The 27,547-nt window shown below is 40.1% G+C and overlaps 2 protein-coding genes across 4 annotated transcripts; one reads left to right on the top strand and one right to left on the bottom strand.

Annotated features, from left to right (window-relative positions):
* Positions 1-64: 64 nt before the first annotated feature.
* Positions 65-18,952, bottom strand: LOC135937536 (dynein axonemal heavy chain 10-like). The gene is given in 54 exon segments (XM_065480688.1): positions 65-276; positions 330-476; positions 528-695; positions 841-1,008; positions 1,064-1,272; positions 1,533-1,664; positions 1,718-2,036; positions 2,090-2,232; positions 2,283-2,481; positions 2,535-2,697; positions 3,467-3,645; positions 3,711-3,818; positions 3,859-4,010; positions 4,065-4,335; positions 4,651-4,872; positions 4,924-5,078; positions 5,136-5,310; positions 5,431-5,542; positions 5,592-5,810; positions 5,860-6,047; positions 6,107-6,259; positions 6,323-6,518; positions 6,610-6,796; positions 6,847-6,991; positions 7,050-7,241; positions 7,291-7,592; positions 7,658-7,973; positions 8,025-8,210; positions 8,264-8,527; positions 8,530-8,720; positions 8,781-8,892; positions 8,949-9,101; positions 9,155-9,247; positions 9,309-10,643; positions 10,703-11,241; positions 11,585-12,206; positions 12,262-12,694; positions 12,765-13,294; positions 13,354-13,752; positions 14,190-14,646; positions 14,744-15,067; positions 15,127-15,314; positions 15,368-15,665; positions 15,804-16,185; positions 16,245-16,693; positions 16,750-17,006; positions 17,060-17,258; positions 17,310-17,500; positions 17,549-17,794; positions 17,849-18,020; positions 18,080-18,168; positions 18,224-18,466; positions 18,526-18,620; positions 18,706-18,952. Coding segments are annotated over 54 exon segments (13,647 nt in total). The 5' UTR covers positions 18,851-18,952; the 3' UTR covers positions 65-141.
* LOC135935467 (calcium-independent phospholipase A2-gamma-like) lies at positions 5,197-27,262 on the top strand. Of its 3 annotated transcripts, none has more exons than XM_065477810.1 (8): positions 5,197-5,318; positions 23,404-23,830; positions 24,158-24,295; positions 24,362-24,516; positions 24,829-25,153; positions 25,643-25,834; positions 25,887-26,109; positions 26,554-27,262. In XM_065477810.1, the coding sequence occupies exons 2-8, from the start codon at positions 23,477-23,479 to the stop codon at positions 26,814-26,816; spliced, it is 1,650 nt and encodes a 549-aa protein (XP_065333882.1). In that variant the 5' UTR covers positions 5,197-5,318; positions 23,404-23,476; the 3' UTR covers positions 26,817-27,262. The 3 variants fall into 3 exon arrangements, with proteins under 3 accessions (XP_065333882.1, XP_065333880.1, XP_065333881.1); XM_065477808.1 differs by lacking the exon at positions 5,197-5,318 and adding an exon at positions 21,314-21,672; XM_065477809.1 differs by lacking the exon at positions 5,197-5,318 and adding an exon at positions 22,183-22,691.
* Positions 27,263-27,547: the final 285 nt, after the last annotated feature.

Below are 27,547 nucleotides of genomic sequence, written 5' to 3' on the forward strand. Positions count from 1 at the left end.
ATTTTGAAGATATTCAAGGTTGTTTTAGTATTTATTGTTTTTACGAATGATTCAAAAAGTCCAATAAAGTTGCTTGTCTTAAGATCTATTTTTTATTCACGCTTTAATCATAGAAAATAGAAAATCGACACACGTTTTTTCTTACTCTTTGCTGAGAACAAGCTTAGTTCCATGGAGGATAAACGTACTTGGGTGTTCACTGCATGGAAGGTCAAATTCCCAAATTGTGTGGGTAGTGTGCGAGCTGGTGAAATACAGCGGCATCCGAATCTGATGCTGTTCGCATTTTAGTCAATATTAAATGCATATTTTAAGGAAAGCAAGCTCACCCCATGTGGCTCTGGAGTGTTTTTGACAGCCGTGATTTGCAGTACAGGCAATGACTGTGACAGCACGCACACTTCTGCTGGCTGCAAACACTGCTTTTCCGCGTCCCAGCCTCCGTGCTGTATGTAAATTCCTTTTACATAAGTTCCCTGGGTCGGATTTTTTTTATTTAATGGCACCAAAAATATATTAAAATTTACGTCTTTGAGAGCTGGAAGGTGTTTAGTTTTTGTAACCACTGCCTCTAAACCAGCTTGTTCGATCGGCCAGTGGTACTTTCTGCAAGCCATTTGGAGAATTGACAGCAAGTAAGAGCGCGGATTAGACAGACCAGGCAGCCAGGCAACCAGAGGTTCGTGCTTCATCACCTGCAAACACAAACATTTTAAACTTTGGTTTTACTTGACATGCTTGCTAAAAGTCTTAGGGGATCGTTCAGGCGCAATTTCATTTAAATAGGATTAAATAAAAATTTCAAAAATTTTTATCAATAAATAATTTAAAGCGTGTTACCCAGTCGTAATACTGCTGGAATCTGCGTTGCAAGTGTTTAAGCCAAGGCGCCAGTTTTTTGTTGCAAGGTGGGCCGAGTGCCTTCCACTGTTCCGGCACCTGGTTTTCCATGATGGCAGCCTGTGATTCTTTTAGTTCGCGTGTCAGCTTTCCTTTACCTTTCATTGCCTGGGATGATTTAATTTTAAAATTACTCAGTGAGTAACGATAGCTCATATCACACATTTTCAAGCGCGTCGAGAGTGAATCTAATAAAGTCGAGCAGGTGGTTGAAAATGCCGATTTCCTGCGCAACAAAGTTTTCCAAAGCGCACATGCACTTGGCAGCTCGCTTGATCCTCGCAGGGTCTACGTTTTCTGGCACCAACTGCCGGATTCGCTGCGTGGCTCGCACCAGCTCTGTTTGATGAGCTAACACATCTTCTCTTAAAACTGAAAACAAATTTGAAACTCCAATGGTAACATGATTTTCATTCGTTAATTCTGTTTTGAGATTCACAATCGCTCGGATATGCAACCCGCACGGTACAGCTGTAAAACGGCACAGCTTGTTCTCTCTATCAAGGCGCGAATTATGATGTCACACGTTTCTAAGTTTCCCCTTCCACACCAAAATTTTTATAAAAAATTAATTCAGTAGACAAAAAATATCAAAATACTAAAAAAATCTCCGAAGTTACAAAATTTCTTACTTGGCTGTGGCTGCAATTTAGCCAAATTCATGACCAAGCTCTTCAAACTTTGCTTGTTGTGCTCCACGTCAGCGTTGCTGTGCAGTCCCAAAACAACGGGACTGTAATTCAGTGGCAAATTTTGTACATAAGCTAAAATGAGAATACTAGTTTATAGAATGTTAACCCTTTGAATATCTTTTTACCGAGGATTCCGAACAGGTTTTGAATGCTGGGAAGGCCGTAAGTGATGTTTTCGTCTTGGTAGAAAGCAAATTTCGGCGCGAAAATGTGCGCGCCGCAAAATTCCTGCAGGTACGTGCGTACCACCCGCAAATCGTATGCGTCTGTCATGTGCGCGCCGTAAACCACCTTCTCCATGAAAACCTGAATGCTCTCCCAGGGAATTTTCCTCACGGGAGCCGCGGCCAGAAACTTGCCAAGAAAAGCGGCACAGGCGTCGAAATCGGGCTTGGCGAAGATATATTTTAAATTCCAGCCGACGTTTTTGAACTCGCCTCGTTCCTAAAATGCAATTATTTTTTTTATTTTGTCGTAAAAACTGCAAAGTCTCATGCCTGGATTGTTGCATGGAAATGTGCAAGAGCGTAAAGGATCTTTCCAAAGTCTGAGTGCTTGCTTTTGCCCATTACTTCTGGCTCAATTTTCCTGAAAGTGCTGTTCAGCTTGAGCTTCAGCCCTCTCGGCGTCTCCAACACGACTGCACAAATTAATTACAATAATTGCCAGAAAAGCAAATGAATTTCCAACCTTTCAGCGCGTTGTGCAGCAGGATTGGCGGCAGTTCGGTGGACCGGTCCGTAGTTATCCACAATCGGAATTTCTCGTGTGGTGAGCTTTGGTCCAGTTGGCACCACACCAGCGCCGGCAGATTCGGCACCAAGTGACAGTTGACCAAGAGAAGCCACTGGCCGCGCCGAATCGCGTTTTCCAAGGCAGCCATCGCGTTCTGCATTTAAGAAACCATTTTAACCATCTTTACGTAAAAGGGATTTGCCATGCCTTTTCAGAACCCTTTCCAAGGGCTAAAGAGACGAACTGACCCCGGTCGAGGCCCATTTGCCTGGAGAGGCGATGCAACTCCATGCTGGGGTCGACGCCGCCACCGCTTACAATGAAGATGATCGGCACTTTTGCTGTGCTTTCGCTTAGCAACGAACGCATGCTGCAAATTAACCAACAAATTTCAAAATATAGAATTTAAGGAATTTAACTTTAAGTTGTTTTTTTTATCACGTGTTATTACAAATGTTTTTCACATAGGATTTTAACTATCATATGTACATAAAACTGTGATTGTTTTGACTAGAACTTATTTCTACGAGTTAAATGATAATTTTTAAAGGCACAAAACGGGCGAGAAGAGTAGACAGTAGAGTCAAAAAGTGAAATGTGTAAAATATTTCGCAATATCCTATCAGATTCCAAGTATTTCATTCGTAATTCAATACAATATTAGAAAGTATCCCAAAATTATTCATGTCGCAGTTTTTATTTTATTAAATTTCAAAGCAGGGAGTTCACAGTCAAACTCGGGTGCATCAGTCCACTCATTAGCCACTTTTCCCGAACCAAAGTGACCGCCAGTCTGCTAGCTCCCCCTCCCATCGTCCCTATTCTCCCTACGACGCAAGATCAGATGAGAACAAGTCAGCTGCTGCGGCTGGGTTTTAGCAATGCTTGTACTTTGTAGCAGTCCGGTTTGTTGTGTTCACAATGTGATGCAGTGTATATATCATCTTATATTTTTTTACATTTTTTATAAATTCGTCGACTAAAAAGAAGACCACCAAGGATACTGATTGTGAGTAAGAAAATATCACCTTGCATCTTGAGCTACAAGGTGCGATTTTATATAAATATGGGTTTCGTCCATAATGTGTGTGTATATCCCGATTGAAAACGTTAATGTGCATAATATGTTATTGATGTACCTGGGTATGATTGGTGTGATAAAATGCGGCCCAAAAATATCTGCTATGTAATCGAGCAAAGCTGGAATTACTCGGTCAGATCGCAGAGCTTTCACGAGGAGTAATTTTTGGATTTTAGACAGTCTTTCAGCATAATCCAGAGGAATCGGTCGCGTTTCAGGTCGAGCATCATCAATCCACTGCAATCGCCACCAATATTTTAATAAGAGGCGAAAGAAATATAAAAAGGGTTTCTAATTTTTACCCTTTTCCAACCATCTGAGTTTAGATCATTCAGTAAACTACCAAAAACATTTGGGAATTTTTCTTTCAACTCCGTAACAGCCGAATAGGCCTGAAATTTCAGGTTTTTAAATCTTCAGTTAAGTTTGGCGTTCATAAATTTTTTTTGCCTCATTTGACATCCATGAAGGTGACACTTCTTGTGATTCCTCTGACAAACTCAAAAAGCTACGCACTTCATCAGATGAGATTTCACCGTTGCTCAGCTGAATGCGCAAAATCAGTGCCAACGTGAATGGCAATTGGTGTTCTGCAAAAAGACCTGATGCAAGCAGCCAAAACATTAAAGTTTACGCAATTTCCCTAAAAATATTACTTCTGCAAGTGAAGCTGTGGACGTTCATCGTGATTATGTCCGCTACGTTGGCGCTTTGTCCGTCCTTTTCTTTGGCGTCCGCCTCGGCGAGCGAGGAGGTCATTAGTTCGCGAAAGGTCGTCAGGGAGAACAGATAAGTTGCGCCCATGTGCGCCAGGTCGGCCAGAACGGAGAACAGAATTGCAGATCTGCGTGCAATAGCGCTGAACTCGTCACACACGCTGTCCAGTTGGCCGTGAGCGGACAGCAAAATTTTCTCTTCGGCCGACGCCTGGAAAAATTTATTCGACTTTTATCATTAAAAAATTTCATTTTTATACTTAACGAAAATTTTACTTTAATATCTGAAAGCTCCATTGCTTATATTTAAATTTTATTTTTCTGCCCATTGAATCCAGTGAATCAACAATGAGTTTAAAATGTATCCATGTCGAATTTAATTAAATAATTTGGAATTTAATAGACTCCTCTGCAATGGAACACTGAAAACGCATTTTATTACTAATTATAAATAATCTTTTGAAAAATGCGATCACTCGAGGATGAAGCCTGATTTTAATTATTTTCAACATATAAATAATCTTACTTTATCTATCTCTCTCTTGGTCTCCTCGAGGGCTGAGAGTAAGTGCTGATCGTCCAAAATTATTGTGTCAGTCGATCTGACCAAACTCTGGACCAGCTGCACGTGCAATTCACTCAACTTTCTCTTCAGCGCTTCCCTTTGCAGTTTGTAGCACCGTCTTTTCTCAAATCTCTCAGCATTTTTCACTTTTATCACGTCCTTGGCCAAAACTTCTTCCAAAGCCTATAAAATTAAATCGTCGCAATGTTCTAATCTGCAAGCTTTTCTACGCACTTGGGCAGTCATTGTGCAATCGATGACAGTGGTTTTTGAAAACACGTCAGCGTCTAATTTAGAATTCGCCTCTCGGGTGTTGAAGTAGATTCGAAATTTGGTATTAAGCTGCACGGCATTGTCGCCTATTTTTACCGTCCTTGCGGTGCCATTTTCTGAAAAATCCGTTATATTCATTGAAATTTCCTTTAATTACACAATGAAAGATTAACCCGAGTATATTTTGTCCAGCAGGTCAAACAAAGCCGAGCTGATCGAGTGGCTCACGTCCTGAAGCAGGACAGGCTTGCCAGCTACCATCGCACCCTCGACCTTCTCGACTAAGTCGCAGTCAAATGCTGATGCCAGCACCAGGTCCTTCTCCGCAGCTTTTATCCATTCTGCCGCCTTAGAAGGTAGGTGTAAAAATTGAGAAGGAAAGAAAAAATCTAATGCAATGACCGAAAAGAATTGAAATATTTTCCGTAGGAATTATCAAAGTTAGATTTGATTTGCCTTGAATTTTACCTGCTGCTGTGGATCGATGCACAAAGGGGCGCGGACAGCGCAAAATACTAGCAGCAAATTGTGCAAGGTAGCATCGTCCATTTCGTCCCATTCAACAAATCGATTCCTGTTTCTATATTTTATTTTATTACTTAACAAACAAAAAGCACGATTTAACATACTCTTTGATGTCTCGGAGATCCAAGTACTTTTCCGGCGTGAAATTATCACTGTACAAAATATTTATGGTTGTAAGATTACGAGCCCAGTTATGCACGAGGTCCTTGCGTGGCCCCAGGGGACTTAGGGGCCCACAATAGCTGACAAATGCTGCCGTCAACAGACAGTCGCCAATCAATTTTGATGCTTCTTCGCGCGACTGCTCCATGTTGGATTCCATTCTGCCCAGAGAATTAATATTTATTCGTTTTGGTTAAGTTCAGTGCATACTTGGTTCTTTCGATTTCCAAACTGGAAAATAAACTTTGGGTGCGATTCAGATGCGATCGTATTTCCTCCGCAGCGTTATGGGACGCGTTTAGTTTTTGCTCCATGCTCGCCCTTTCCCCTTCCAGAACTCGCAGTCTCTCTTCCACCTCCTCGACTTCCTTCCTGAAGGTTGAAGACCTTTTCTCTGACTGAGGACCCGCAATCAATTTTGTATTGAACAACGACGATTAATATTTTTCCCACGCACCTCCGCTAGCTCCGCTTTGCTTGACGCAATCTGCTCTAATTTTGGCTTAACTTCGCGTAAAACGTTGCAGTAATGCAAGACAGCATTCACGAATTCCGCTATTGTCTTGGTCACTGGGCATTTTACAAATAGCTCCTCCAAATTGCCACACTTCTGTCAGGATAATATTTCGTATTGGCATGCGCTAACTTTACTGAGAACGTTTGAGCGGGTTACCTTTAGTTTCACTTTGACTTTTCTACACGTTGAATGGGAAATGTTTTCGCAGTCCATCAAAGCCAGCTTGTTGATTCCCTCTGTGTCACTAAATATTTCTTTTAACTCTTGGACTGTGGAAATTTTTTCACTTTGGAGCAAGAAAACGCTGTCACAAAGTGTTTTAAAACTCTCCAAAGGCTCATCCAGAAAACTTCTGTAATTTTTAAAACTTGTAATTCTATCAGTATTTAAAAATGTGTGTGTGTGTGTGTGTGTGTTTTGTTAAAATAATTCATTTCTATAACCTTAGGTTTTCTAACTGCTCCTGTTTAATATTTTGCATGGCCTGCTTAGCTGCACTCAATTCAGGGAGTGCACAGTCCAAGATTCTTTGCACTTGTATTCGCTCAGATGCAATAATTCTGATTTGGCGCTCAATCCCTCGATCCCACTCGGAGTGAAGGTGGATTTTCTTTTCCTTTAACTCATTGACTGCGTACAGACAGACAGTAAAAAAATGCAAAATATTTTCAACCACACACCTTCTAGAATTTGATTAAGTAGTTGGCCTAATGCTGATCTGTTTTCATCAAGCTGCTTTGACTTTTCTTCAAGACGTTTAGTCAACTTCAAAACTGCATCGTTTGCAACTTTAAGCTTCGCCAACGCTGTTTGTAGCTCATGGAACTGGACATTATTAATAATTTGCTTAAATTTAATCAGCGTTGAAAAAGGAACATTTTACTTTGGTTTCGATTTCTCTTGAATATCTGTGCAGGAGTCGAAGGAACAATTTGATGAAATCCACGTAGAGTTTAGGTGAGCAGTTACTAGCTTCAGTTGTGCTGCTTTGATGGTACATTTCATGTGCCATCGTGTGTGTCGACCACACGTGGCTTAGGACGGCTGCTTTTCTGTTTTCTGGTATTAACTCGACCTAATTTGTTAATTATAGTCAATTCATTAGCCGGTAAGCTGTATGTTACGTTTGATATGTGGTATTTGGCCACTTTTTGAAGTGCATTCTCGTTCCAAGGCCTGTACCAGTCTAGCATGGTGAAGGTCAAAAACTCGGGGTACTCCTGCGTCAGCGATAGGAGCGTTTCCCTTTGCATGCTCAGCACGACGTGGAGTCGCGAAACGCAGTCTTTCTGGAAAGTCGACCAGGTCTTGTCGGACGATTCTTTATCTTTCCCAATGCGCTGGATGATTTCGTCCTTTTCTGATTCGTCAAAAAGTCCAGGAATCCAACCGTTCGAAATCGCGTGGTAAATAATCTCGGAAATTCCTACAAGGGGTTGAAATTATTGGTCTAAATATAGTAATCGAAGGTTAGAATTTTTTATTTTTCACCTGGTTGCTTTAAATCGGCGTCCGACACAAACAGGACGACATCCGTCTTCTCCACGCCCATCAATCTGTACATGTGCTTGACAGCTTTTTCAACCGCGTCCACGGCAAAAGGTAGCCGGAAGGTCTCGTAGTGCGCCGCGGTGGCTGCCAACGTGAAAATAGACTTGCGACCTGTGCCTGGCTCGCCGATCAGCACGGCGTGGCCTCTGCGCATCCTGAGGACGCGGTGCAGACGAGAGAGGTGCTCGAGAGCGCTGTCAAAGAGGACAATGTCCAATTTCTGTTCCCTCTCCTGTTTGTTGTACTCTTCAAGAACCTGGGAAAGTTTAAATGCACACTTAAAATCCGACTTCTTTAAGTAATGTACCTCCTGAAAAAGAAAGAAGACGGCTTCAAAGTCGAGCAAATCTTCGTAACAGCGCTTCTCCTCGCTTTGAGTGAGTGCGTTGCGGAAATCTCCAAACAAGACAGGATCTCTCAGTGTGTGTGCCTCAAATGGCTCAAAGTAGTGTTTGATGGCATTTTCAATAAGCTTTTCAATCAGTTTTTGGTCCTAAAAAATTTATTTTAATAATTCAAATTAATTTAAAGTAATTAAAAGGAAACCTCGCTTGTTTCAAGACGGTCATAAAATACTCTGTTAACTTCGTGGCGCCACGCTCGGACGAATGTTTCTGGCTTGGTGAAATTCAGAGGTTTCGTTTGGCACAAACCCCCAAAGAGGCTGGTCAAGTCTCTAACGCCAATGTGGCACATCCACCTGGCAGGAGTTGGAGGCAGAGTGTGATTCAAAACCTGGACAAGGGTGTAAATCAGATAAAGGTATAGAGGCTTTGGCTCTTGAATGCCTTGAACAAATGTAAACTGGCGGTGACTACATCTTCAGATAGCTGTTTGACTTCTGTAGTGAAATGTTGCAAATGTTCGCTTAATATTCTTGAGTATATGAAATGAAGCAGCTTGTCGGTGAGCTTGGGCGTGTAAATCAAATTCAATTTGGCTATAAATCTTGGGTCCAGTTTTGCGGGAGTCATCGTGTCACTCGTAATGGATCCAATAAACCCTGCAAAGATTCGACGAATGAAGCAACTACAAATTTTGCATTCGTTGAAAAGTATTCGACCTATTTCTTTAAGTTCCACCCAATCATAATCCGGTCCATCGCAATAAAGTCCTCCCTCTTGGAAAAGAACCCTTAAAAATTCTATAGATTCTTGTGAGCCAAATTGGTCGCACTAATAGGCATGAAAATATTAGTTTTTCATTGCTTGATTCTTTTCATTTGAATTACTGTTGGCATGTTCAAGTCATCAAGAAACAAAATCAGCTTCTTTTGCTCTTCTGGTTGCATGATGTTCTGTGTCCTTTTATGCATGACAGATTTTATGGCATTCCGCACATCTCGTGCTGTTGTTTGCAGCGAAAAATTGAACCTTTGCCCAAGCTGAATAGAATGTATTAATTTTCTGACTTTTAAAATAGTTTAATTTGTCTCACAAATATCAACGGGTTGAGCTTTTCTATGAAAGATTGTATCATCAACGTTTTTGAAGATCCCTCACATCCAATCAAGACCAGTGGCCGTTTTATCTGCCAAAAGAAATGCAATTTATAAAGGGAGTTGTTAATATGTGATTTTATAAATGTTAACCTCTCTGAAAACGAGATCTCTGAAGTTCCTTTCACAAAATTTATTCATGAGCCAATGATGAAATGCGGTCAAAGGCGTTGAAATCATGCCCCTCTTAGCGTCATCTGTGGATTCTTCTTTCCACTTTGTCCAGCGTCCTGTTGCGTCGTCCCACAGAAACTCAAACAAACTTGTTTCGGGCAAAAGATCTCCAGTTGGCGATTTTCCATTATTCTTTGTCTTTTCTTTTAATAAGGCATCAAATTTATCTCTGTCGTGCGCACGTACTATGTGCGAGCCAATGGATAAATAAAGCGCTTGCAGGAAAATGTGCTTCAAATTTTTTACGTGGTCAGCTTCCAAAACATGCAGCACATCCAGAAGCTGGTTCAACGCATTGATTTCACTGAAGGGAACAATTGTTTCTACGTTATCAAGAGCCATTTGTTTTAAAATATGAGGAACGTATGTTTGGTACAATGCATCGAGTTCACTGGATATGCTCTGAAATTTCGCATTGATTCCCGTAGCCCAAATTGCGTGATGCAGGTCCGTGACTTTATTGACATAAATTATTGGCGATCTGGGTAATATGCTTGGCGATGCAGAGCTGAAATTTCCAGATTCGAATATAAATGAGAGATTTCCTCTATCGTAAAACAGTTTGTCCCCATTCAATAGAGTGACACATTGGTGGATGTCGAGAACAGAATCCATACAGCCAATCCAAGTCGAGTCCACTTGCGAATCAAACACAAAAACGGACTTTGCACGAGCCTCACATGCTGCTTTGAAAAGGTGCGGGAAGAGACCATCGCTGTATTTATCGCTTTGAACGTGACCGAAAAATTCGACCGAACTGATCGCTTTTGGACTGACAAACACGGGAACTTTATCTTTAAGCACCTTCAGCGCAATTTTTACTATTACCGACTTGCCCACTCCACTTTCGCCGAGGATAAGAGCGCTATTACTGTTTCGCAAGGCCTCCAGCAAATAAACGGTTTTTTCAATCTGAGACTCGATGACTTGCCACCCTTGGGCATCAATAACTTGGCGTACTAACGAGAAATATTCGGATTCTATTTGCAATTCGCCAGTTCTCGGGAACACATCTTTCACGATTTCCTTGTAAATATTCACGTCTTCTGCGCACAATTTGTGGACAGTGTTGTTTTGCACTGCAGTGAATACAATCCGCTCTTCGTTGTCCTCGTTAATTGATTCTGTCACCAACAATTTTTCGAGATTGCAGAGAATTGTGGAAAGCTGAAGCAAACCAAATTCGTAGTGCTTCTGCTTGGACAGTTTGTCGGAACACAACTCGCAGAATTTCGTAATCTTACTGGCCAGTTTCTAGGAAAGGATTTGTATTAATAAATCAAATAGAGTTTGAGTCGGTTCAAGGCACTCACTTTGTACTGCACGAACATAAAAAGCTGCAGTTTCACCGAGCAGATTGTGTGCAAATTGGGCGTAGAGCATGCTGCGGGGCGAAATAGGGCTTTCAGCGAAGAAGGCAGCTCGGTTCTCCCAAACTGTCCGGGACGGAGAGTCGCGAAAATTGCCATTGAACTATCGAGCGTCACCTCTGTAGCGTTGAAGTTGAAAGTACGTAATTTCATGACCAATGCCGTCTTTAAAGTTTGCAATTGGGACGCTATCACGGACATACTGGATGGTGCGAGCGAGTCCAGTTGCTTGAGACACCCCCAAAATCCACTTTGGGCCACCCCAGCAAGGAGATGGGCGACACTCGGCCAAGGTGTAGCGTTGGTACAGTCCAGTGTGACCAAGTGGCGGCCTAGGGTCCGCGCAAGATCGCGGATAATTTCACTCTTTCCAGTACCTGCATGCCCACATATAAGTACACCCATCTGGAGGCTGAGCGTCTGTGTGATAATCAGTATGACATTGTCCGATTCTGGAGTGCTTATCGGTGTGTCTCCCAAACCTTCAAAGGATATTTTTATTTTAATGATGTGTACGAGTTAAATCACTGAAGGGAAGAGTTAACAAATGGCATGCTCTGAAAGGGTGTGGTGATTTTTTTACAATTTTTCTTGAATTTTTGCAAAACAGTCATTTTAGTAAATAAATAAGTTAAGAAAAGGTGTGACGGCAAACTTTTTGAATTTGTGCACTTATGTGACACAATTTTTTTCAAAGAAAATAATAAAGGTGCGCAAACCAATTTTCACTATTGTGCTGTTAGAATTTAAGGAATTTAATTTTAACTTATTTGTTGATCGTTTAAAACTAATTGCATATTTTCTTTTAAAATATTTCATTTTTACCTGTAAACTCGTAGCCATATTCAAGATCACAAAACGCCTGTCTGATGTTCAGGCCGCGTTCCTTTTGGTAGTAGAATCTCAATTTTGAATCCCACAAGAATTCCTCTTTGTGGACAACTCCGCTATGCACAAGCTGTTCCATTACGTCCTTAAAATACGTAACTAGAGTGAACGCCGACGTGAGTTTCATCTTTTGGACGCAGCTTCCTCCGTGCTCTTTGAGTTTTTCCATGATTTTCATAAGTCCATCATTGGCTTCTATCATAAATCGGCGCAGCGCCTTGATGTCTCCTTCCCCGAGGAGCGAGAGTCTTGCTTCGACTTCTTTTGACCAATAAACGTACAAGGCGGGTTGATAAAAATTTGAAGGGCATTTCAAAATATCGTCCGGTGCAAACGATTGCACGTGGGAAACGCTGATTTGAATGTGATTTCGCACTGCTTCTTTAATAACGGCGTCCAGTTTGCACAAAAGCTCGGTGGTTTGCTCCTCTTCAAATATAAGTGGTTTGTCGAAACTGATGTACTCGCCGTGCAGCGACGTGAAACCATAAGCCTCGTATCCTTCCTCTTCTTCTCGCTCGTGTACGTGTATTTGTGAAATGAATGGATAGGAATTTTTCTGAAACATAATTAAAATTTCAATTAAAAGGAAAAAATTAAAAACTAATCTTAACCATCGTTGCTATCCTGTTGAAGCAATCAGGAGGCACGCTTGCCAAAATTGATGTTAAGTCGCAGTCGTTGATGAAGTATAGTCTTGGAAATATTTGCCTTTTCATGAACAGATATTCGCGGAGGTCCAACTGACACTCTTCAAGATTAACCGACAAATTTCGCACTTCATTCAAATAACAATTAGTGCAAAATGTTGATATTATTTGTGGTTTTTGTGCAATATTTTTCAACATTTTGTGGTGCGTATTTCGGCACAAATTGAATCTCTTCTGAGCAGCTTCAGTCAGATGAATAGCGATTTCTGCTTTTGAAAAGAGAACCACAAGATTGGTCCAGTTTTTGTGGATTCGAGTCCAAAGATCGATGCATTCCTCAATTTTTGATAAGGTTTCCTCCCAAAAGCGCACTTGGTCCAGAAACGGTTTGACGAAACTACATAATCATTTATTACCATGGTTGATTAGGAAAGTGATGTTATATTAGTTTAAAAATTATAACTTACATTGAAGTTGACAGAAAATGTAGTTTTAATTGGTCAGCCTTTAATTTATCGAGTATGGCATCAAAAGATCCTAAAAGAAGACCAAAATCTTCGCCCCTAAATATGAGTTTCATGACTCTGCAATCCTGTTGCTGCCAGGTTTTCTGCATCGTCTCCAACAATGTCTCGATTTTTGACTCCTCCTTTGCTTGGAGTAATATTTGTCTTGTTGCTTTTTCATGGAGGTGCAGTTGCATGTCAAACAAATTTTGCAAACTAAGCCGATCCGCAGCCGTATTGAAGCTGTTGCCCGTTTCCAACATTAGACTGCGCCAGTGCCTTTCTCTTAAAGCATCGCATTTTAACTCTTCAAACAGTGGTATGGAACTTTTAAAGCTGTTAATTTCTTCCTTAACATGAAAGGCAACCTCTTCACTTTGGGCTTGCGAGGATAAAGATGCAAACTTTGCGTCAAATTCTTTTATTCCTTCCGAGAATGCTCCTGGTGAAATGTCAACCCACAAAGTCGAAGACCACTTCGCCTTCGTGCTCTGGGCAGGTTAACTCGTGTTTTTAGCAAATCTGTATTTTGAAATCATATTTTTACTACCTTCAACTGGTTGAACAGCTCATAAACCTCATGCAAGCAAGCCATTCTTTTCTGAATATCTTTCATTTTTGAAAAGTCTGAGAGGGGCAGGTCAAACAGGTATTCATCTGCTGTCAGTTTTAATTTTCTCTCCTCTAACTCATCAAGCTCGTTTTTGTATTTTTCCATGAGCAGTTCTCCACTCGCCAAGTCCTTTCCTACGCATCCTGGACCTGATTTGCGAAAACTCTCTTCAAGTTCTGTGCAATTTTTAGAAAAGTCCTCTGCTGCTTTGAGGGTTATATCTGAGTAGTGCTTGCGAATGCCAGAAAGTTTATCGGCTGTTTTCTTAGACGCTTCAAATAATTCTTGCCACATGGACCACAAAGCGCCTGACATGCAGAGGTCTTGAGCATCCACCTTTAAAAAAAGCAACAGCAAGAAACGAAAATTTTATAAACTGCAATCCCCACTGGTAGGAGGTTAAAATAGTATTGTAATTAAATAATTTTATTCCAAAACTACATATTTGTTCAGAACTTTTCTGATAACTGAATCTTTTATTGCCAGCAAAATATTTTATCAAACTGCTAATTTCAAAAATAAGTTTGTTTCCATAAAATTTCAATATTTCATTTTTGTCTACTATTGTTATATATATATGTAATAAAATCAAGTAACTTTTCTAATAGAATTGTAGCATTTTTCCTTGGTAATAAGATTCAAAAGTATTATTGTATTCAGCAAAATAAGACACACGCAGGAACTTAATCGAACAAAATATTATTAGATTCCTATCTCATACTACATCTAATATTTAAAAAAAAACTGCCTAAGGAAATAGTTTAGAGACAAACCTGGATGTTGTGTGCAGAGATAGTCCGATAATTTTCTCGAATGAAATATGCCTGAACTTCTCGATCTGTATTGTTATTTCTGATCTTGACGATGGTTTCTATCACTTCTCTCAATGTCTCTGGGTCGTTTTCTTTCACCTGCTGTTCCAATTCAGCCTGCAAAGTCCACATTGACCACAAATACTGTTTCATCTCCTTTTTCGACGTAGAAATTATGTTCTGAGCCAAATGCCACCTCCACTCGGCAGCGTGCTCCGCAATCTTTTCGACAAGCGGTCCCAAATTAACCCTGACGCAGCCAATGTCCATGTGCTTTGTTGCTGTTTCCATAGTGCTCACTATGGACGTAAAGTAAGCTAGTTTTTCATCACGTTCAACCATTGTTGGTGATTTTGCGGAGAACTTCTGACATGTGGTCACTTTGTCGTAGCTCCACAAAATTGAATACTTCTTCCATCTGAAAGAAAATTTTACCAATTATTAAGTCAAAGTTAACCGAGAAATTAGTGAAATTGTTTGATTTTCAGAAATATGAAACTGTTTAGTGAACTTACGAATAGAGTTTTTGCTTGACTTTGATAAGGACATCTTCCGCTATAACTTTCATGTTAGCGTACTCATCTTTTACTTTTTCCACTTTGGCGACATCGTCTAGAAAGGTGGATTCGGTCGACCAAATGCACGTTCCGTCAGCCCAACGATGAAAATTGCCAGAGGTCAGAACCACTTCCTTGGCACTTGACATCAAAACGGAATATGCTTCTGCGGGTAGCGGTTCAAGACGCAAATCATTGTTAACGAGCGAAAAATCGATCTGTAGCATCACCACGTTGCCAGACAAGGCTTTCGAGAAGTAAATCAAGCTGCCTATAATTGCCCTTAAAATGATGATTTTTACAAAATGTGCAAGATTTTGATGCGTCTCATTATAATATACTTTAGCAGTGCTTCGAAAAATAGTTGCTCCCAATGCAAATAATATTTGGTCATGCACTCCTTTTTTCCTGATTGGGTTTTGTCCAGGAGGTACTCCAGGTCAACCAAAATCTTTGAAAGATTTTCATACCCCAGCAGCATCTCTTTAACACTGTTGTCTCTGCTCATCGACGCTCTTTTGAAAAACTCCTGAGACTGAAAATGAGCAACACAGAACACATCGACTCTATTATTTGTCTTACGTTCCAAGGCACAACACCATCCATATTCTGCACGTAAAAGAGATTGAACGACTGAATCAGGTGAACTTGTCGCTGCGCATTATTCGAACAGAGCATAAATTGTTTATAAGAGGCGCTGAAAACTTGCACTGCTCTCTCCAGAGACTCACTATATTCAACTAAACTCTGAGATATCCATTTAAGACGATAAATGCCTGGCTCAATCACTCGCTCCAGCTTCTTCAGCGGAAACTGCAGCAATGAAATCTGTGCCACGTCCAGTTGGGACAACATGTTGTTTATGCTTGTGATGCTCTCCCTGTCAGTTCATATTTATTTTAAAAATTGACCCTGTGAATTAGTTTCATTGCTAAAAAATACAGATTAATCGTGGAAAATAATTTAAATTAAGGTTAATGCATGCAAAACTTTATCATTATAGAATAAAATTATGGACCTGACACTTCTGACGATTTTCTCGTAAAGCCCCCTTTGTATCGCAACATTCCGAATCACAGGCGTGATTTTGTAGCCAATGTCCTCTATCATCTCTGCCTCCGACAGAATGAGGAACAGGTCATCTCCAATGCAGACCTCGTACTGCAGACCAAGACTAGGCACGGATGCGTCGGAAGGCTCTAGACCTATGTGCGGGAGGACCAGACCGTAGTCAGAGGAGACTGATGCTCTTTTTCGTGCGGCCACAGCTCGCGCCACCCACCGAAGACTGGCTAGCACTGGCCGGAGCATCAGTCTTGAAGACGCATCCGATGCCGACTGTCCACCACCGTCCGATGACGCAAACATACTTCCAAGCCTCCGCTCCACCGCTGTGGTTCCTAAAAATATTCAAAATTATTTTGTTTTTAATTTTGGTATAAGGCTCTTTAAAATATACTTTGCTTCTTTTCTTCTCTCTTTTTCGTAATCTTGATCAGATTAGAATCCATCGTGTTTTTAATGATTCTCTCCGCCTTGTTGGTCCAGTGCAAGTAGTGCTCGTTTTGGTACACTTTGATTTGCCGCACGAGCTGCACATACTGCGCGAAAGCCTCCTTTAGCATGGCGTGTCCCTGCAACTCCTCGTGCTGTTTGAATCGTGCCACAGACTTTTTCAGGAGCAAAAAGAGGTTGCGACTCCAGTAAATAGCACCGGCGTTTAGTGGCTGGTTGCGCAGAAGAGGTGGCACGTCCTTGCTGTTGAGGAACGTTTTCCTTGTGGCGTGCACTTCATCCAGGAGTTCGCGAATCGCAACTTCAAACTTCAACTCGATAAGATCGTGAACCGCTTTTCTTGTTTCCGCTGAACGAAGGTTCAGTAAGAGTGCAAGAGTTTTTTCTGACGAACTGAAAATCACAACATGCATTTTTTAAGACTGCTACACCCTTGGGATAAAAATAACCTGAGATTGCCTCTTGTGATGCTTTCATCGAGAAAAGCACAGACGCTCTGTTCGAGGCTTAAGACGTTTCTCCTAAAATGGTTCATGAAGGAACGCCAACTGTCTGCGTTCACAGCGAGAAACACCTCAAAATCTGCGTCTTGTTGGATGGGTGCTATCAAGAGGGTCACTTGCTTGAGCAAAACGTCGACCATGGTTTGGTTTGAGATCACCGACTTCAGCTCCACGTTTAAAATAGCTCTGAAGTGAATTAGCACCTGCCAATCGAATCATGGTAAAATATTTACCTTGTATTACTTTGTATATTTACTTTGCATATTTCGGTGAGGTCGATGCAGACAGCTCTGATATACTCACTGTCACCAAAAAGCTTTCGCAAGTCAAACTCCCATGTGTTTGCGTGTCCCGCTTTCTCGATAGTCCTTCTCGTTTGGAAGTATAATTCCTTCCACAATTCCATCAAATGCGCTCCTTCTTTTGCCTTGGAAAGGGCTCTTGTATCTCCCTCCCTGTGTAAAATTTGAATAAATTTTTGTCTCCCTTTTTTTTATTTGTCAGACTTAAAAAATGTGTCCATATTAAGGATTTGCGCCACTTTGTTGCACAAGAGCCACGCAATTCTTTGCAGCATCCCCTCCATCCTGTCGTCTTGGCAATAGGGTGAGCACAAAATCCACAGAAAGTAGAGCCCATTGATCAGGCAAGGCAAAATTTCTGATGCTTTAGACAATGAGGCGCATCCTTCCAAATCCTAAAGCTCTTAAATTAATAAAAATAAACAGATGCAAACAGTTGCAACCTGGAAGTAAATGATCAGAGGCTCGCAGCTTCTCGTAACCGCCCTCGCTTCTATCAAAAGGGATCCAACCCGCGCGATTTCGTGCTCAAGCTCTCCTAGTTTTTCCAGACTCGCTTTTTTGGCAAAACTGCAGATCTTCTCTAGATCTATCGACTCATCTAGAGAATATTTTAGACCCGAAAGCACCACTTCTTTCTCAGCCCAGCACTCAACCTCTACAGTTGGTCCTTCTCCATTCGGTTGCCGCTATTATATTTCCCCATATTTTATACATAAAAGAATAAATAATTTAAATTTCACCTTCACTGCATCATCCAAGTGACTTTTGATTTGCGAAATCCATCTATCTATTATTTCTGACAACTCGTCTCGGTACTTGCCAGCATCCTCACCGGAATTTATATTTTCCATGATGTCCTTTTCCTCTTTTTCAACGTTAAATTTTACTGCGGATTTCACGTATTGCACCAAACTTGCAATACAAAATTTATTAGATACTCTTAAGAGCAGAATGAATTAGAATATTCCCACCTCTCTGTATCATCTTTCACTTTTGAAAACAAACTATGCTGTTTGCTGCCCTTTTCTGAGGTCGCGGGAAACAACAACGGGGAAACGACCTATGTTAAAAACCTATTTTGAGCTTAATTTTAAGCATAATTCTGTAAATTGTGCCTTGTCCAGAAGCAGGTAAAATGCCTCCAGTGCCGTGCTGTTGAACGCGCCGATCATAATGCTTTGGGTCATGACGTGCTCTACGTCCTCCCAAGCTGCCACGTCGTCACTCACGACGGTGCCGTTCCTTCTGACGAAAATCACCATCCGCTGTGTTTCGGTCAGTTGTTCTCGATCCTCTTTGGTCAGGGATCCGAAGCTGCAGTGTAAAACTGGCTGCCACACCACTTCCGTGCTTGAACCCTGAAATTCGATCAGAAAAAAACTGAATGATCAATAGAGAGGACGTTTCAAAGTCGCACCATTAGATTTTGTGGCTCTGGACTTGATTCTCCTTCAGTGTCCTGGGAACCATCTTCTGGGGGTTTGTCATCATCGTCTCGCAGGGTTTCAACAACTAATCAAAATCACTCAATTAAAAATTAATATCTCGCTTCTCATGTTATTTATTTAAGAATTTGAATTGAATCTTTAATATTTACCTGTTGAGGGACTTTTTCTTCCCTTTTTGACATTTTTCGCGGAACCCTTTTTGCCAGCCGACTTTGAATCTGACGAGACAGACGTTCTTTGTACACTACCCCTGCTCTTCTTGGCTCCTTTCCCAGACTTGGCCGACGTTGGCATGAGTGGCGTTCGGGAGGATGGAGGCGATTTTGAACTAGATGAGTCACGGCCATCCTCGTCCGAAGAATTGTCACTTTTACGACCTCTCCCACAAAGATTTTGTTTTTAATAAGTGACGTTAAGTAATTGGATGATTATTGTTTTCAAAAAAAAAAAAAAAAAAAAAAAAAATAGCAAAATAATAATGCTGTATTTTTACAGGGCAAATTTTATTTTAAAACATATGCATCGAAAATCTAGCTTGTTTTTATCTTTTGGGTTCTAGAATTATCTATCAAACAATCATAATTTATTCACTGATATTTTAAATACCGGGTCGGTTGGCCTTAGCAACGGCAGCGGCGTCTTGTTGCCCTTTAGCCACGAGCTGCCTTTTGAGCGTTTTATAGAAGATAACGACGCGTCTCTCTCGCGCACTGTGCTCATCGACGGCGCCGGCCAGGAAGGTGACCAACTTTTCCCTGGCGCGGCCGGCATCTCTGAAAATCAGATCTGTGAAAACGGCTTCGTCCTCTTTTTGCAAAAGGACCAAAAGCCGCCTTTTGAACCATTCGAGCTGAAAGTCGACCATAATAAGCTCTTCATACCGGCAAACTGTTCAACTCACAACCAGGAACCGTCTCCATAGAAACGCGGAAAATTGTAAAAACGAGAGCCCATTGAGCTTGAATCAGTAACTTTTGTTAGAGCTTTATCTACGTAAACGTGACATATTGTTTGATATTAATTTTTTACGTAATTGTAGCAGCTCTCCTAGAAAAATTGGGAAATTAAATAAAGTAAATCATCTTGAAACTAATCAAAATTATCACTTAATCATTTTTTGTTGGTTTTATACATCTGGGATGAAATTGATTATTGACTTGTCTATATAATTATGATGTAGGTTCTCACAAGGTCTTTTTTATATTTTTATACGGACACTGAATGCTGAAATAAATATCAAATTCAAGGTACAATTCAATTAAGGTCTCGGATAATGTTACAATAATTCCCTTGTTCTCGCTACCACTTTTTCATTTACGACACAGATCATTCCCCCTAGCATGTAAATGCAATCAACTCTATCCCACCTTGAATTCATTGCAATATCACATTATTTTGTCTTACATAAATTGGAGAACCTTGTCGTTACTTTTCTCACACGCAATTCGTTTGAGGCGCAAAAATTCTATTTACGTTTTGTGGCGTGATTCTAGGTATGGGTCAGTAGGGGAATGTAAGCTCGCTTCTTAGGTGATATCTGCGTGGCGCTTAAATTTAGGCTCGCTCTCCCGACTCGTGTTTATAATACCTTCTGCGCACAAGGCTAAATGTTTTTTGCACACGTTTTCTTGACTGTTGTCACTCTGTCGTTTTTGGAACGCTCGCAAATGAAATGTGGTCCATGATTGCGTTTCAACCTACTTTTCTCTCGTGTTGTGCTGCGTGGTTAAATTTTAGTTAGAAGTAAACCTAGCAATGAATTTGCTCACTAGAGTTTTTCAAAATAGTTGTGTTTACAAGCCAAAGGAAATAAAACTTGATTGGATTGTTATTATTTTTTTTTTATTAAAGATTAACAATGAAAAGAGCTAAAAAGGCACGCTATGACTTGACTTAGTCTTGGTTTGACAAAACTAAAATATAATCGAGAAAACTTACATTCATTCATAGAAATCAGGAATTTTATTACATTTATGTGGGAACCCTTAACCTATCAAAAGCTGAAGTATATAATTATTCATGACACGTAATTAAATTAACGAAATAAACAGATGTAACAACAATGATTCAAGTATTATTATTTATTTAATTTTTTATTATGCTATATATATGTACTTAAAAAGTTTCATGCTCCCTATTTAAATTTGCAGACACAGCTTGTAATGTACCTATGTATGCTATTTCAGCAAGTATAAAATAAATTTCCGCAATAAATAGTGTATACATATATAGGTAATTAATTCGATAGTAAGACGAAACTCAATTCTTTTGAGCAATGATAAGTTATCCTTGGCAACCAGGGATATTAAAAAAACAGCTTTGACAGCTAAAGAAATTCATTTGAATGTTTGGCGTCAAAACTATATAATAATCCTAATCATCAAATTATGTAATTATTGGCTGCGAATAATGTCTACTCACAACTGTAAAGTCTGCGTTTGTATTTACATTTCACAATCTATAGTAAATTGCGATGATTCACTACGCTCTTCAATTGTTAAATGCCAAAGCTCATCTCGCTTTAAAAAGTATAAATCGATTTAAAATTGTCTTTAATCTCATTCATTTCAGTTAGAGTTGCAATCACTCATTCTATTATTGTTGCGCGGATCGAGGCAGTCCACGTGCACACAGTTCACCAGTCATTACTCTGGTTTCATTTTATCCGCACGGATGTGGCGATAGCGAGTGTCGTGTTTTCTGCGCAGGGCCGCAGCGAGTGGCGTGATGCCCGCGCGTTCTTTACGTTTAGTCAGCCCATACACACAGCCGCAGTTAACATCAACGAGAGAGAAAGAGCGGATCAGGCCACCTTCGCGGTGACGTAGGTTGGAGTGTGTGTGTGTCGGGCTGCGTGCAAAAAAAGTTTTTGGCATTCGTAGATCGGAGAGGCTCGTCCATCCCTCCTCCTGGGCCAAGGTTGTGCAAAACTGCGCCACAATTTTTAAACATACACCGACGCCACCGTATTCACTCATTCGATGGGCCAGTGTTGGCCAGTTAAGACTCCGTGGTGCTAGTGAACGGACTTTTGCACTTTGTCATTGACATTTAAGCATGGCCTCATCCTTCAAGGGTGTCAAAAGCGGTCGGAGATGCTCCCGTCTTGCAATGAGGTATTTAAATATAATTTAAAATTAAATAGTCGAAAGTGGCAGAGTTGTACAATCACTTTCCCATTAACACTCTGATAATCAAGCGCTTTTATATATTGTTTATTTACTTTCAAATGCAATAGAGCAGAAATATTCTCGTAGGACAGGATCTCTTTCATGAATGTATTTCTGATATTTATTCATATTAATTAAATGTATATTAAATAAATATCAGATGTTTATTTATTTATTCATAATATTAATTAAATATATATTATCAGAGCTAAAAAAATTAAAAATAGAAAAAGAAATACACAAGCAGTTATTTTTTATGAAATTAAAAATTTAAAAGCATCTATGAACAGTACAAGAATATTGTACTAACTTTTTTTTCCTCAAAATTCCACTTTCTAACAAGAGAATCCACGTAGAACTACACTAGTTCGTAAATTTTAATGCAAAAATAATTATTAAAAAAATCACCTGATTTTGACTTTAACTTGTTGAATGCTGCAGATATGTGTATCAACAAGTTACTTCTAGTATTCAAAAGTTTTGACTAGACTTAAGAAGACATTAATTCACTCTTTACGTTCCCACAGCCAAGAAAATCAAACCGCATGTTATAATATTATGATTTGTTGTATTAAACCTTTTGTAATCCTCTATGCGTTTCACTATAAAATTTCGCTCTAACTGTTTGATAGCCAAAAGGATTTTTATTTGGCATTCGTATCATTTTGATCAATTCTAAATTAAATGTGCCCTTTGTAACACATTTACAAGGGGTTGGCTTGCGAATTTGTACCCGCGGCGCCAGGCTGCTTAATTCCCCTCGCTCGCTTCCCGCCCTCTCCTCCGCTGCCTCGTTTGTTTACTTCCGTATATTTTACTGTTACAGCTGCGAGAGTAATTTATTACGTTCAGTTAGCTCCCGAGGAGAACGGATTGCATTATCGTGGCAATTAGGCGCAGAAAAAATGCTTCTGCTACGCAAATGCACCTTCGCGGTCGTCACATTCGACTCGTTTTAATCGCAGGTGACTCAATTTTCCTTCCGCTCGGGTGTGTCTCGAAAGCGCGAGGAAAAAAGGCTTCTCGTCTCTGTGACGGGTGCATTGACGTGTTTGTTTACTATCGTTTGAGATTAGCAATTCGACCTTAGCTGAATCACTATTTTTTTATCGCTATTCTATTCAAGGTTGGGCAACAGCTGATCTAGTGCTGGAAGGACAAAGAGAAAGGCGGCCTCTAATTCAATAATATTGACATTATACAGCTTAGTGTCCAAAATTGAATTTGAAAATCTCTATAAACGCAGTTAGGGTGTTGAATTTTAATTCATTTCGGATAAAATACCTTAAATGATAAGTAGAAAAATGATTTTAAATTAGAACAAAGCACATTGAAGCACCAAAAGTAGGAGTAATTTTTGAAATTACTTTGGAATTGATATTTCAAGTTTTAGATTTTGAGAAAACTGAATACTGCCACAACTGGTCAGAACCCTCTAGAATGATTCAATCCTTCTGGATGTTTTTACTGTAAACTTATAACTAATCCTGCATTTTTCTTGATTCAAGAATATATTTTTTGTAATATCTCCTTAATTAGAATTTATTTTATTTAACCTTAAAATTAACTAATTATTATTATTGATACCCTTCAACAGCACGTTAATAATTATTTGTATTCCAAAATACATTGATAAAACATAATTCGAAATTAACCTTCTTTTTCCATTTTCTACAGGTGCTACAACACAACGAGCGAGGGTGCGGCCGCAGCAACAGCCCCGGCGGCCACGAGAGAGGCGGCCGGCAGAATGTCGGCCCTTTCGCAGCTGCAAGTGCTGCAGCAGTTTAGCAAGCAACTGGTGCGCGCCGCCTACGAGCAGGCCGTGAGCCGCGAGTGGCTGCGTAGCCTGCAACAGGCGGCCGCCGCGCTGGCCTCGGACCGCACAAATTCAGCGGCCGAGACGCAGCCCACCCATAAGGTGACGCGGCTCGACGAGGTGGTCAAGAAGCAGGATGACAACTCGGTGCAGACCTACATCCTGCCGCGCATTTTCAGCAGCTTGGCGTACAACCTGGAGAAGGTCGAGGGCCGCGTTGAGGCCGCTGGACAGCCTGAAATCGTGCCTGAGTGGAAGCTGAAGAGGACCAAAGAGGTTTCAAAGGTATAAGAGAGCGATTAAATTAAAATTTTACTGGCCCCAATTTTATACAGTTGATTTTCTTTGAAACCTTGATTAATAATGATTTTATATACTTCAGTCTCAACCGCAGAAAAGCTTTTCCGATATTTTTTTGCCACATAATTGCAAACAGTTGAAATATTCCTTACAGTTTGCTTGAACAAAAAACTGACATTTATTTAGTTTAAAAACCTTTTCTTAAAATTTTGTTGGTTGATTAGTTTTTACCCCCAAACAATCAAAAATTTTAATAATAAGTAATTAACTACATCGTCAGATATTTTTAACAAATTCTTTCCTCTTTGTCAGTTGGTGGTTGAAGCAAGGACGCGGAGTTTGCTGACCTCGATTGCCTCAGCCGAGAGCGTCGCGTCCAAACTAAAGCGGATTGAGGACCTCAGTGACCTCATCAAGCAGCATCCAGTTGCCAAGAGCTACTCAGTCAAGGTAACTGCGCCAAAAACTTGCTATTTCTGTTGAAATTAATGAGATCAAAATAAATTACCTTTCCAGCATGGAGGCATCAACACACTTTTGCGAATGAGAGCGCACGAGAGGAACGAACTGACAATGCTTTCAATCAGAGAAGCCCTTGCCATGATGGGCTACGTTGACCCCTTGCCTGGTAGGGGAATTAGGATCTTAAGCATGGATGGAGGTGGAACGAGGTCAGTTTTTTCTTTTTAAATTAGATATTTACTATCACCACTCAAAATAAGGACATTGCCAGAAATATGTATTATCTCTGAGCTTTGATATTGTTCAGAAGGTTACACAATGTTGAACTTGAAAATTTCCTGATTCTCTAAACAAGCCTAGAATCGCAAATGAAGAATCTTTACTTATCTTGCCAACGAGGTTGGCGTTGTGTCAAAAATGCTGAACTATTTTTAGCATCATTTTTTGTTAGAGTATTTGACTAAATCTGCAGTTAATTCAGTTCCGGACCATTAAGTTAAAATTATATTTCGTTCCATCAGAGGGGTCATGGTGATCCAGTTGCTGCGCAGACTGGAAGAGCTGACTGGGAAGCGGGTGTGCGAAATGTTCGACTTCATTTGCGGAGTGAGCACAGGTGCCATCATGGCGTGTCTATACGGGCCACACAAAAGGAACCTGGAGGACTGCTCGCTGCTGTACAAGGAGATTAGCTCGCGTATTTTCTCCAGGAGCCCCATCTGGGGCACCAGCAAGCTGCTGTGGAGCCACTCTTACTATGACACCGAGCATTGGGAGGAGCTGCTCAAAACCTACATTGGCACCATACCACTAATCAAAACTGCCAGAGACCCTAGCTGTCCCAAGGTATGCAACATTTAAAAGAAAAGACTTCTGAAATATAAAAATATTCTAATAAACTTATCTATTGCTTTGACTTGTCAGTTTTTTAAAGCAAATTTTTAAGCAACGAGACCAAAGTCTGTTTTGATTCCATTGTGGTAAAATATCAAATCATTCAATTTTATTTTAAAAATTAGGCAGTGTGTTAATAACAATAACATTTTCTAGTATTTTGGTTAAAACTCTTGCTTTTAACAGTGTCGATATGAACTTAAATCTATTCTACAGTGACTTGAATTATTAAAAAAATAAACTGAACCAATTTCATATAACATTTTCTGCGTTTGATCAAAAGAAATAATATGTATTTTGGCTTTGAAAAATGGCATCAAATACATCAGAATGACATGAATTAAATTGTTGAGTTTTTTGCCATCAAAACTAATTTATTTTCAAATCTTGAGACAAAACTTTTTGAAATAAAACAAGGAACTGTGTTATTACCTTTGGCAGATGGCAGCCGTGTCTACCGTGGTGAACCAAGCAGAAGTGATGCCCTACATTTTCCGCAACTATGAGTTACCTGAGGGCGTGCCAGCCCTTTACACTGGCAGCAGCAGGCACCAACTTTGGGAAGCGCCGCGCGCCTCTGCTGCCGCTCCTTCCTACTTTGGAGAGTTCAGGACAGGTGACCTCCTGCACCAGGTGGGCATATTGATCCTTTTTTTTGCGTATGAGTACTCATTGAAATTGATAGGATGGTGGTGTTTTGGTGAACAATCCAACGGCCATCGCCATCCACGAGGCTAAAATGCTTTGGCCCGGCGAACAGCTGCAGTGTGTTGTCTCTTTTGGCACTGGCCGCTGCCACCCTCTCGACCTGGCCATTAAAAACGCCGCCACCAACGGCAATGGTGATTCATACTCTTCTTGGAAGCAGAAATTCACTAAAATCCTGGAAAGTGCGACGGACACTGAAGGTATTCTTGTCTCTTTTGTGTATTATGTTTAAATTCAATTTTGGTTTATATCTCCAATGCACGTCAACATGCATAAAGTGTAATTACTTTTGTCCAAAGTTTTCAATTTACTTTTTTAGAAAAATATTTTAAAATATAATCTAGATAAATATTTTTCAAATGGATCTTCTCTGTGTGAATTTTTTATACTTCCTAGGAGAATACCGTTTGTAACAATTATTTTTTGGCAGATTTTATTCCTTTTTAAATTTTATTGCACTTTTAATTAAATCACTTTTTTCTTGATGAAGTATTAAATTTTAGTTTCAATTCAATTCAATTCACTTCATTCTTAATTTTTTATTGATTTACTTGCACAGTACTGATATAGTTAAATAAACTGTATTTTTTCTTAAGCAATTGCAAGAACAAACAAATAATACGTGCATTTTGCTCTATTTCCAGCCGTGCACAACATGCTGCACGATTTGCTGCCGAACAACGTGTACTTCCGATTCAACCCTTATGTGAAGGAAGTGTCAAGCATGTTCGAGATCAGACCGGAGAAGCTAGAGGAGTTGGAGAGGGAAGCCAGTCTCTACGCCCGCAGGAACGAAGAGAAATTCCACCAGGTGGCCGCCACCCTGACCCAGCCAAGGACCTACCTGCAGAAGGGCCAGGACTGGATCAAGCAGCAAACAACCTTACTTACCTCAAGGAAGCCATAGGCTTAATATCTCAAGTACGAGCAGTAATTTTGCATTTTTCTCTCCACATTTTTGTCGATTCTTGACTTTATTTCATCTGGCATGAAATACTGAAAGTATTTGTACAAGAACTCTCACAAAAAGTTAATCTTTGGAACCAACAAAATGTCGCAACCAAGCAAAAATGTATTTATGTCCCAAATCAGTCAGAGCGTGAGTTTATACCGTGTTTTAAATTACGAAAAAGTAATGTTTGGTTTATCGTGACAAAAACGTGCAGATGAACTCATTGTTTTTACCCTATTCAACTGTGCTGCAACTGTGCATACTAGTTATTATTGTTCTTACACCTTACACACGAAAAGTATTACTGTGATAATTTCCTTAGCGCGTTAAGTACCTTGCTTTCAGTCATTATGCGTATAAAATAATTAAGACGCTTTTTAGTGCTAATCAAACAATGAAAAGTTGCTGTTTTATTTCCGAGTAACTTCCCATTCTGAATATGCAGAGAAAAAGACTAATTTTGCTCAATATTATTGATGCGAATCCACGTAAATAAATAAAGATTGCAGACTTTAATTATTAGAGGTATTCCACTCTAGACAATTATTTGAATTATTATCTTTGATAAGGGATAAGACGCATACTTTATGAGAAAGTTTCACAAAAATAAATCTCAGTTTCAGACCCCAATTTTCATATGCGACCAACTTTCCAATTTTTTCAATCTCTTACTCATAAAATTCATA

The sequence above is a fragment of the Cloeon dipterum genome, chromosome 2 (genome assembly GCF_949628265.1).
Source record: "Cloeon dipterum chromosome 2, ieCloDipt1.1, whole genome shotgun sequence".
NCBI lineage: Eukaryota > Metazoa > Arthropoda > Insecta > Ephemeroptera > Baetidae > Cloeon > Cloeon dipterum.